Source organism: Myxine glutinosa, chromosome 8, assembly GCF_964187855.1.
Source record: "Myxine glutinosa chromosome 8, kmMyxGlut1.1, whole genome shotgun sequence".
NCBI lineage: Eukaryota > Metazoa > Chordata > Myxini > Myxiniformes > Myxinidae > Myxine > Myxine glutinosa.
In genome coordinates, this window is record NC_136268.1 from 3339840 (window position 1) to 3351929 (window position 12090).

Here is a 12090-nt window from a genome sequence, read left to right on the forward strand (position 1 = left end):
TTGTTCATTGTTGCTACAGCCGTAGTTCAAACAGCTACAGACCTCTGTGCATGGGAGTTTATTGCTGCGGCAACTACAGGAGTTTCCTTTGCATCCTGATTTGCAGCCACATTTTACCAGCTTAGTCACGGCCTCTGGTGCTGGAGGGTTCAAACACATCACCGGAAGAAATCTATTTTCCTCTGACTTCCATCCGTAGTCAGTGGGAGAAGGAAGGGACGGTTGACTTTCGCATGCCTGCATCCATATCATTGCAATATAATGTGCTCGCAGAATGTGTGGTGTCAATGATCCAGAGGTTGGAGGCAGACTCTCTCCCTCGGCCTGTCGATTTGAGTACAAGAACCATCGTAGTGCATTTACTTTGGTGTGTGTTTTGGATCTGTACAACAAGCAAACGAACCTTTCCAGTTGGTCAATTGCGTTTGGAGAGGGTGTAGCAGCAGATTTGCCAAGTGAAGCAAGTGAATCCAGTATCATATCATCGCAGGACATGAACACCTTCATACACCAGTCCTTTGTCCTGCCGGCGAACCTGCCACACATATCTGATCCTGTGAAAGAATGAAACCCGAGAATAGCTGAGGCGCGGTTAACTCCTAACTTTTCAAAGATAGGTTTGACTGCAATTTTCCTATTCAGTTTTCCTTTTCCGGTAAGGAAATATGTCTCAGCAGGTAGCTGTGGATACATGTGGATCATCAGCAAGAAGACATCGGTATCTGGAGACAGTGGAGAGTCTATTACAAGTTCTACATCGCCGTTAACTGTTAGGGCATGGAGCAAGAGTAACGTATCCGCTTCTTCATGACCGTGTTTTACCAATTCATCAGGCACACTTACATTGCCTTTTGTCTCAGTGCCGAAGGTTACCATGAACTTCTTCAATTTGTTGGCAGAGCTGTTGCTGTGATCCAGAGTCTTTGCAGCTAAATACTCTACAAGTTCTGCCTTGGTTTTGACACTTGAAAGGAAGTCCTTCAAGGAAATATTCTGGATCAGTGTACTATCTTGGATGTGATAGTAGGTCGAGTTTCCCTTTGTTCTCTTTTTTCTCATTTGCTCTTTCAGAGAACTTTCGACGTATCTGTCAAATACCAGTCCTACTTCGTCGTAGTTAGCTGCAATCCTGATAAGCTTTTCAAGAAATGACATGGCAAAATCACTGCATGTTTTCATTTTGTCTGTCTTGGAGATGGAGTTAACGAGGGCCATGCCATCTATGACTACAACTTTAAATTTCTCAGACATGTCGGACATGTCAGTTGAAGCTTCTTGCTCAGGCTGCGCTTCTTGTACTTCAGGCGCCTCGGCTTGGGGTGGTACTTCAGTTTGGGAGTTTTCACTCAATACTTGGTCGCCAGAAACACTCGGTATGGCATTAGCTGGATCGCTTGTGGCTTCTGTTGGGCTAGGTTGCTCCTTGGTAACTAGCGCTTCAAGATGATGAAGGACCTTAGCCTTGTCATATGCTAGGAGAAGTGACCCATCCGAAGCGAAAAGGGCACGTGGAACAATTCCAAATTCATACTTCCCAATACAGTCCTTTAGATCAAGGTCTGGACGGCTTCTTGATGCTACTATAAACCTCTGTAGGAGTCCTCGTTCTTCTTTGACTTTAATGAGTTTGTCACCTGCTTTCACTTTCTTCACTGTGTTGGCACTTTTGAAAGTGCCTATGTTCTTTCTCTTCATTGGATCCCACACTGAAAGTTTTCCTTCTGTAAGGCGTTCTTTGACAAATGTCTGGAACAACTGTTGTCCGATGGCATCGCGGTCTACTATGTCCTTTGTTACCTTTTCATCAATTACTTTCTTGGTAAGAAGGTTACACAGGTCACTCTCATCGGTTACGAATGGGTCTCCATGAACAACAAATACCTCTGTCAATCTAGCGGAATTTCTCATTACTCGGGTGGACTTTCCCCCTGTGATCTCGTGGTGTTGGTCTCTGGTATCAACACCTTCCATGCCATATTCTCTTTGAAACTCCTCTACTAGATTAGACAAGTCAGGTGCAATCAGGAAGAAACGGTCTAGAGCTCTCTCAATTTGGGTTATTCCAGTAATGCCTCCAATGACCTTGAGTTTGCGGTTCTCCTGCTCAATTCCGTGATCTGGACCTATTGAAGTGAATGCAGCAATCCCCTTCGTCACACAGAAATTTCCTTTCAAGAGTTCTGCCCAGACATCTGGAAAAACTTGTTCTGCTTGCTGCATTGTTGACAGGTACAAAGGGAGCAAACGTGCGTAGTTCAGGTGGTCGTGAGCAAAGAAGTACTTGATAAGAGCTTCAGTGCTTTCCATATGCAGCAGCAGGTCCCGTTGTCTGGTAGCTCTAATATACTGAAGGATAGTTTCATTTTGAATTTGACTGCCATATTGAAATTAATTGTTTTTGAACTCCTTGGTATTGAAATTATGGGTACTAGGGCGTGCCCGTACGTGGGTGCAAAAAAACATGCGTGCAAACAACAACAACAAAAAAAAACTTTGAAACCACGTGGCAGTAACGACCACAGAACCCCCCCCCCTCTATTTACATGAAATGGTTTGGTCCATTCGCAAAGCCAAAGCGAACGGCTTGCGAGTACGGTAGAACCCCCCCCTCTATTTACATGAAATGGTTTGGTCCATTCGCAAAGCCAAAGCGAACGGCTTGCGAGTACGGTGACCATACCTTGGGAACCACTTGTCCGATTAATTTCAAACCTTGAAAAGGCACATCCTCGGGTCCCCAGCAATATACCTGGCAAGTTTCAAGTATATCGGACCCGTGGTTGTCGAGAAACAGCGGTCACAGACAAACACACACACACACAGACACACATACACACAGAGATTACTGGAATTATAGATAGACTAGGGCATGCCCGTACTATATATATATCTAAAATTATATCCCCCCCCTCTATTTACATGAAATGGTTTGGTCCAAAGCGAACGGCTTGCGAGTATGGTGACAATCCCCCCCCTCTATTTACATGAAATGGTTTGGTCCAAAGCGAACGGCTTGCGGAGTTTGGTAAAGAAATCGCCATAACGTGCACAAACGCGCAGGAAAGCGAAAGAATCGCAAATTAGTTTTAATTAGTTTTAAAACATAGTTTAACGGCAACATAGTTTGCCAACGTGAAATAAATGAATACGCTCTCAAATGTGCCGTCCGAGGCAGAGTCTGTTCGCCACGTTCGGCACACGTGATAGCTCGCTGCTCTCTGATTGGTTGAATCGTTTTTTGGACATAGCTCGGTAACTACTTCTCCGATTAATATGAAACCTTGAAAAGGCACATCCTCGGGTCCCCAGCAATATACCTGGCAAGTTTAAAGTATATCGGACCCGTGGTTGTCGAGAAACAGCGGTCACAGACATACAGAGATTACTGGAATTATAGATAGACTAGGGCATGCCCGTACTATATCTATATCTAAAATTATATCCCCCCCCTCTATTTACATGAAATGGTTTGGTCCAAAGCGAACGGCTTGCGAGTACGGTGACAATCCCCCCCCTCTATTTACATGAAATTGTTTGGTCCAAAGCGAACGGCTTGCGGAGTTTGGTAAAGAAATCGCCATAGCGTGCACAAACGCGCAGGAAAGCGAAAGAATCGCAAATTAGTTTTAATTAGTTTTAAAACATAGTTTAACGCCAACATAGCGGCAACATAGTTTGCCAACGTGAAATAAATGAATACGCTCTCAAATGTGCCGTCCGAGGCAGAGTCTGTTCGCCACGTTCGGCACACGTGATAACTCGCTGCTCTCTGATTGGTTGAATCGTTTTTTGGACATAGCTCGGTAACTACTTGTCCGATTAATATGAAACCTTGAAAAGGCACATCCTCGGGTCCCCAGCAATATACCTGGCAAGTTTCAAGTATATCGGACCCGTGGTTGTCGAGAAACAGCGGTCACAGACAAACACACAGACATACACACATACACACACACACACACACACACACACACACACACACACACACACACACACACACACACACACACACACACACACACACACACACACACACACACACACACACACACACACACACACACACACACACACACACACACACACACAGAGATTACTGGAATTATAGATAGATTATCATTAATTTGGACCTCATACTGTGTTCAGAATACCAGTTTTAATGGAATTTATATATTTTGGCGGCCATCTTGGATTTGACACCCTTAATCCGTTTTAAAAAATTAACAACCTATTTTTTCGAACATGTGACACCCCAAAGACAAGGAATCAAGTGGAATTTTGCTTTTAACAAAAAAAAACACGACAGCCATTTTTAAGACATAGCAGCCTACACTAAGAGAGGGGAGAGAGGAGAGAGAGAGCGGCAGAGAGGAGAGAGAAAGGAGAGGGGAGAAAGAGGAGAGAGAGGAGAGAGAGAGACAGAGAGGAGAGAGGAGAGAGAGAGAGGCAGAGAGGAGAGAGAGAGTGGCAGAGAGGAGAGGAGAGAGAGAGGCAGAGAGGAGAGAGAGGATAGAGAGAGGCAGAGAGGAGAGAGAGAGGCAGAGAGGAGAAAGAGAGGCAGAGAGGAGAGAGAGAGAGGCAGAGAGGGAGAGGAGAGTGGAGAGAGAGAGGAGAGAGAGAGGAGAGAGAGGAGAGAGAGGATAGAGAGAGGATAGAGAGAGGCAGAGAGGAGAGCGAGAGGGGAGAGGAGAGAGAGAGGAGAGAGAGGAGAGAGAGGCAGAGAGAGGAGAGAGAGGCAGAGAGAGGAGAGAGAGGCAGAGAGAGGAGAGAGAGGCAGAGAGAGGAGAGAGAGGCAGAGAGAGGAGAGAGAGGAGAGAGAGGAGAGAGAGAGAGGAGAGAGAGACGGAGAGGTGAGAGAGAGGAGAGAGAGAGGAGAGAGAGAGGCAGAGAGAGGAGAGAGAGGAGAGAGAGACGGACAGGAGAGAGAGAGAGGAGAGAGAGAGGAGAGAGAGAGGAGAGAGAGAGAGGAGAGAGAGAGAGGAGAGAGAGAGAGAGGCAGAGAGGAGAGAGAGGAGAGAGAGAGGAGAGAGAGAGAGGCAGAGAGGAGAGAGAGGGAGAGGAGAGAGAGAGGAGAGAGAGACAGAGGAGAGAGAGACGCAGAGAGGCAGAGAGGAGAGAAAGAGGCAGAGAGGCAGAGAGGAATCAAGTTATAGTTTGGAGTTGTGGTACTTCCCCATACCATTAAGATACCACTCTTCACCTCAAACTGCACGTGTCCTTTGGTTGACCTTGCGATTCGTCAGCTTAATGTGTTCCCTTCCAACCAATGTTGCTTACTTGGATGGATTTTGGCAGCTGATCCTGGGATCTTTGTCACATGAACAACAGGCCTGACCTTCCAATAACGAGTTAGGAGACCCATTGATGCTTCATTCCACTGCTTGCTCGAGACCAGGCAATTCGTTTACCTTCAATTTACCTTGATTTGTCGAGGTCTGCTCTCGCCAAGCACGGATGTACGTTTTTCCGTTATGGGTGCCCATACGCTCAGACTATCCGTCTCAGACGCTTCCTCAAAACTTTCGTGTCAATTCCGAGGTTGATTCCAACGACTTTAGTGCGACGGAAGCCAATTTGTGTCAGGATTAGATGTCTGTCCGGATGGGATCTGAAAGATTGTCTGAAGCCCTTTTCTTCATCATGTCTATGCTGATTGGAATCTTCTCATGGTATCCCAGAAGCTCCAGCCCATGGCTGTGTGTACAGTTGACTTCATTGAACCTGATGGACCGCCATTCTTGTGGTTATGGGGATTCGCCATTGTGGATAGAGATTGCAGAGTTAATATCTCAGGTGTGTCACACCTGCTTGTCATTTTCATCTATTTTTTATTTTTTTGTATACAAGATCGAGGCTCGTGTAAGAGCGAACATTGATCACAAAAAAACAAACTGACACATAAAACATACGATAGAGGGAGCGGGAGAACAAGATAGGGAGAGAGAGGGAAGCACACAAGCACAACATTTGAGAGCAGGGACATCGGGAGATCTGTGGAAGGGGGAGGGCTTGGGGGGAGGAGGCAAGGGAAAGGGGGGGGGGGGGCGGGGGAATTGTTTATTTATAACAGTCATAGATTAAGTCATCGCAACACCTTTGTAAGGTAAACTAAAATGGATGATGTCGACCTGCGATTTTGCAAGGCCTCAATCGCAAGGCCTCAATCGAAGTGCGTGCGTGTCCTGGACGGCTTGCTCGGTTTGCGGTCCAGTTCGCTTGCACGAAATTGGAATACATGTTCGGAAAGGGAAATGCTTCGCTAAGAGCCTCGAGGTTTCATCAGAATCTAACTTTCTTGCCGCCCGACACCAGATGTGAAACAAGGCCGGAGGATCCTGCACGACTTCCTGGTCAGGCCATTTTGATTCCACGTCGCCGTGGTGCTTCTCGACATTATATTTTTGTATCATCCAAACCCGATGCTGAGTATTCTAGTTGAGGCCGAGGATTTTATTAATCACATGATGATCCAGTTAAAAATGGCAGTTGGTATTATCGCTTGAACAAACTCGAGAATGACTGGACATTCAACGTTCGGTTATCTGGAGGAAGAGTAACGGTGCTGGTGCTTGTCCGTACCAAACTGTTTCCAACTGAACAGTCAGGCCTACTGCAAACTGTAATTATCACGCTGCGAGTGATCGGAAGTCTCCAGAGAACGGACATGTGAACACGAATACCGGACATGTGAACACGATTACCGGACATGTGAACACGATTACCGGACATGTGAACACGACTACCGGAGATGTGAACACGATTACCGGACACGTGAACACGATTACCGGACACGTGAACACGACTACCGGACACGTGAACACGACTACCGGACACGTGAACACGATTACCGGACACGTGAACACGACTACCGGACACGTGAACACGACTACCGGACACGTGAACACGACTACCGGAAATGTGAACACGATTACCGGACATGTGAACACGACTACCGGACATGTGAACACGACTACCGGACATGTGAACACGACTACCGGAAATGTGAACACGACTACCGGACATGTGAAAACGACTACCGGACATGTGAAAACGACTACCGGACATGTGAACACGACTACCGGACATGTAAACACGATTACCGGACATGTGAACACGACTACCGGACGTGTGAACACGATTACCGGACGTGTGAACACGACTACCGTATGTGTGAACACGACTACTGTACGTGTGAACACGACTACCGGATTTGTGAACACGACTACCGGACATGTGAACACGATTACCGGACATGTGAACACGACTACCGGACATGTGAACACGACTACCGGACATGTGAACACGACTACCGGACATGTGAACACGACTACCGGACATGTGAACACGACTACCGGACATAAGAACACGACTACCAGACATGTGAACACGACTACCGGACATGTGAACACGACTACCCCGGAAATGCATACTTTGTATTCAGGTGCAACTCGAGCTGGGACTTCCATAAGAACCAAGCTCTCGTCTTGCGTTCTCAAAATTGTGTTGTTGCAAAAGAGCAAAAAACCAGGACCTATCGTCAATTTTCATCCGATTGGGTTGAAATTTGAAAAGGATTTTCATATCAGCTTACTGAACCCAACCACCAACTATTTTTGAGGTCAACATAGGCCAAAAGGTCAACAAAAGCCAAATTTTTATATTGTCAATTTTCATCCGATTACATTTAAATTTGAAGACGATTTTCATATCAGCTTACTGAACCCAACCACCAACTATTTTTGAGGTCAACATAGGCCAAAAGGTCAACATAGGCCAAATTTCTAAAATTGTCAATTTTCATCCGACTAACTTGATATTTGAATGTTATTTACATATCAGCTAACTGAATTCAACCACAACTATTTTTGAGGTCAACATCGGCCAAAAGGTCAACATAGGCCAAATTTCTAAAATTGTCAATTTTCATCCGACTAACTTGATATTTGAATGTTATTTAGATATCAGCTAACTGAATTCAACCACAACTATTTTTGAGGTCAACATCGGCCAAAAGGTCAACATAGGCCAAATTTCTAAAATTGTCAATTTTCATCCGACTAACTTGATATTTGAATGTTATTTAGATATCAGCTAACTGAATTCAACCACAACTATTTTTGAGGTCAACATAGGTCACAAGGTCAACATAAGCCAAAAGGTCAACCACTTTTTCAGATTTTTTTTTTTTTTTTTTTTTTTTTTTTTTTTTTTTTTGTATACAATATCGAGGCTCGTGAAAGAGCGAACATTAATCACACAGAAAGACAAACCGACACATAAAACATATAACATAGGGAGCGGTAGACAAGATGGGGAGAGAGGGGGAAGGACACAAACACAACATTTGAGAGCAGGGACCGAGAGACATGGAGACATCGAGAGATCTGAGAGAGGGATCTGAGAGAGGGATTTCTAAAATCCTCAATTTTCTTCCGATTGACTTGAAATTTGAATAGGATTTACATATCAGCTTAATGAAACCAACCACCAACTATTTTTGAGGTCAACATAGGCCAAAAGGTCAACATAGGCCAAATTTCAAAAATTGTCAATTTTCTTCCGATTAAATTGAAATTTGAAGACGATTTGCATGTCAGGTCACTGAATTCAACAACCAATTTTTTTTTTTTCGGTCAAAAGGATGCTCTACCGTGTGCCAATTAGAGTTTGTTCTCTTTTGCCAAGTGTCGCTCTATGAGTGAATTTTCATTTGTTTGTTTGGCTGCACAGAATGTGAGTATGCTTTTCTCTGCAACCGTTGGTCCGATGGCAAATTAAATGGAATGGAAGACGTTTTCCCTAGAGAGCACCTCCTCCTGTATAATTTTGTAATGCTAATTATGACGTCACCTGTCATGTGCTACGGGCGCCATCTTGGAAAAAAAACGAAAAACCTTGCAACTCTTTATCTCCGAAAACACTCCATGGAAAAAAATTAAACATGGCTCATTGTCAAGTACACCGCATGGGGAACAACATATATTCATGATGACATCATCGGTGCCTACATTCTGACATCATAAGTAGACAAGTAAAATGCTTGAGCCGATCAATTTGAAATTTCTTGAGCATGATCTTCACAAAATTAGTATCTACACAAAATTAAATTGATGACGTCATTTCTCACGGGGTTCGGCAGCTATATTGGAGTGAACATAAATGTACGTCATAAATAAACCACACAAACACAGCACCTAATAAACACCACACAAACATATCCCAGTGAGGGTATATAATTGCTGATTGCTCTTCCTTGTTTTTATCTTGCAGTCGAGGTAGAATACAGGTTATCGGTACATTATGGAATCTGAGTTTTGGCTCAACGCACCCCTCATGAAATACAACCAACCCGCCAGCCTGATTCTTTGTTAAAATAGAAACATGGCCAGGTATTACCTCTATATCACAGGTCTCAGGCTCTGATGATGCTCCGGGCCTTACCTGGCAGTGGCACAATGTACAGGGTTCGTTGTCCAATCTCCAGAAAGCCCCGGGAAGGTGACCGACACCTTGTCCATCGTGACACATCCTGGCTTGATTTGTTGAGGCCGGCTGTGCATGGCAGGGTTCGGCCACACAGCGTGGGCAACACTCCCCCTCAGCTAATACTCGGAAAGGGCATCGCAGCACAGGACAAGCCAAAGGCTGGCACTCGACTCTGCCGCCCTAAACACCCATGGAGACAGCACAGCATTGTCACTATGTTTGGATTCATCATCAGAAACGCCAACAGCATGGGGGTGTGCACCAACAACTGCAGTAGTTCCACCCCATCGGCGAAAGCTCAACTGGACTTCAGAGGAGGACACATGTGGTGAAGAAGCTCAAACACAGCAAGAAGAGGAAGGTGAAAACCAGGGATGAAACAGAAATGGAACATAAAATGAAAAAGCGATGTTGGAGATGGGAGAGAACACAGCAACCTGGGAGTGAAGCAGTGTGTGCGCTGCACATTCACTATTGCAGACATTCGAACAGAAGGCAAAGGCAGAATAATCGGACTTGCACCATTTAAGGTAAAAATGATCCCAAAGGTATTTTAAACATGGACAACAGTATGGATTAATCAATAAGCGTACTACATCGGGTTGTTGGCCTTTAGTGAAGGTTCCATGTGGTTCGGCCGAACAGGTGATGTCTTGGTACTGCTGCGTCACTGTCCACAATGCCAATAAAACGCTCATTTGAGGAGAGGGTGACAAAGGAAAAGGTTCCATGTTGAGTGCAGAGTTCAATTTGGAGGTAATTTTAATTGCAAAAAAATCAGAAATCAATTTGCTGGGCAACATGCTATTGGGATTGTCTGGCAACTATTAGACGGTTCTCCAGAGGTCAAGGAGGATGCAAAGATTGCCTGCTGCCCTTTATAACCTGCTAGATACTCATGTAAGCTTTCTTTTAAAAAGTGTGTTCAAAGCACAGTGGTGTGTGAGATTCGTCGTGGTATCTCAGTTTGACAGAAAGTTTCTGCCCCTTTTTCCTTTGCACCAATAGCAGAGTTGAAAGATGAAATAGAAGGAGACTTGGACAAATGAAGGATGTGGGGGAGGAATGAGGGGCAGAGGACGATGCATGCGGTGAATCAGATGGATACAGAAGCAAAATCTCAGGAGGGGAAACTGGAAATTTAGAAAGAGGTGGGTTTGTGGAGGGGATAATCTGATATGGTGGTGAACACCTGTCATGAAGACCTGGAGGGAAGAATGAGATTGAAGAGAATATGAAAGTTTGTTCCACAGGCAGGAGAAAAGGGGAATGATTGAGTGGTGGTGAGCATGGGAACATGGATTTTGGGAATATCTCCAGACGGGGTTGATGGTGGACCATGTGTGTCCTGCAGAAACCTGGAAGAAACAGGGTGCAAGACCATAAAGGTGGCCTGAGAAGACAGAGAGACCACTGACCTGTCTCCGAAAGACTCAGCTTCATTGCGAGATATTTCAATAATCTTGAAGGCCTTGATTTCCATGGCGTCAAACTGAGCAAGACATGAGGCAGGGGTGCCAGCCCAAAGAGGAGAGCAGTACTCCATCGAGCTGCAGATGAAGGCCTTATAGGTGGATAGGAGTTCAGATGTGCTTTGTATGATGGAGGATTCCCAGTCGGCGACTGGCGTTGGAGGCCAACTTAGAAATGTGACGTTTGCATTAACGAGGTCGAAAAAGTCTGCAGATGAATTAATTTTCCAGCATCCTTATTCATTTCCATAATAGTGGTTCCGTTCTCCTCCATTTATTGCAAATTATTTCACATCTCGTCTTCTCAAAAACGGAATTTTCCTTGTCTTGCTTTTTCCACAGGATTCTCTCCATTTTTTCCGTTTGCCACAAAAGAGCGCAGGATTAGCATGGCTCGGGAAAACTTACCCTCGTCTCTAAATGGAACGGTGTGAGCAGCTGAACGCCTGAGTGATCTTAAGGACATGAGGGTGAATGAAAAGCAGTAGAGAAGTATCGAGCTGAATCACTCACAGACAACCTTTGGTAACCTCTGCGTTCCTTCGATCTGGATTGACCTGTGCAGTGGTTCGGCCTGTGGTTGGGCTTGGTGATTCATTGTGTATGGCCCTCCATCCTCTCAAAATCCCACATGGAGCTGAGTCGGCTTCCTGCCATGCACCTCAAGCACAGCGCACTTCCGAAGCAATAGCACCTCCGGAGCTTAACACGAGTGCCGATTGTCGGGGGAATATTGCTGAAATAATTAAATTCCATTGTCCTACCAACTTGGATTTTTGTATAGTAATCTAAAGGGTATATATTATACCCTTTTATAATATATATAATATATTATAAAATAATACATATTATTACATAATAACATAATATATATTATATTTTATTAATCTAAAGGGTAGTGCGAGAGATTGGATAATGCATCGACAACAAAGGCATCCAGACAATAGCATGATTTTGCATGAATTGTTAGGAGACAATGGACAATTAAAGAATTAAACAATGCGATTTCAACAACAAACACAAACAATGGAAACAATAAAACATGGTATTAGTGATTTAAACCGGTGTTCCCAGGATCATGAGCTATATGCACTGATGGGAACAAGAGACGAAGACAAAGACAAACAGCTAA

The 12090-nt window shown here is 44.6% G+C and overlaps 1 protein-coding gene across 1 annotated transcript in view; it reads right to left on the minus strand.

The window, feature by feature from the left end:
* Positions 1 to 12090, minus strand: part of NELL1 (neural EGFL like 1) — a 486584-nt gene that overhangs the window by 37039 nt on the left and 437455 nt on the right. Inside the window, exon 19 of the mRNA XM_068124016.2 lies at positions 9442 to 9666. Coding sequence (XP_067980117.2) covers positions 9442 to 9666 — 225 coding nt within the window. The remainder of the gene's footprint in view (positions 1 to 9441; positions 9667 to 12090) is intronic.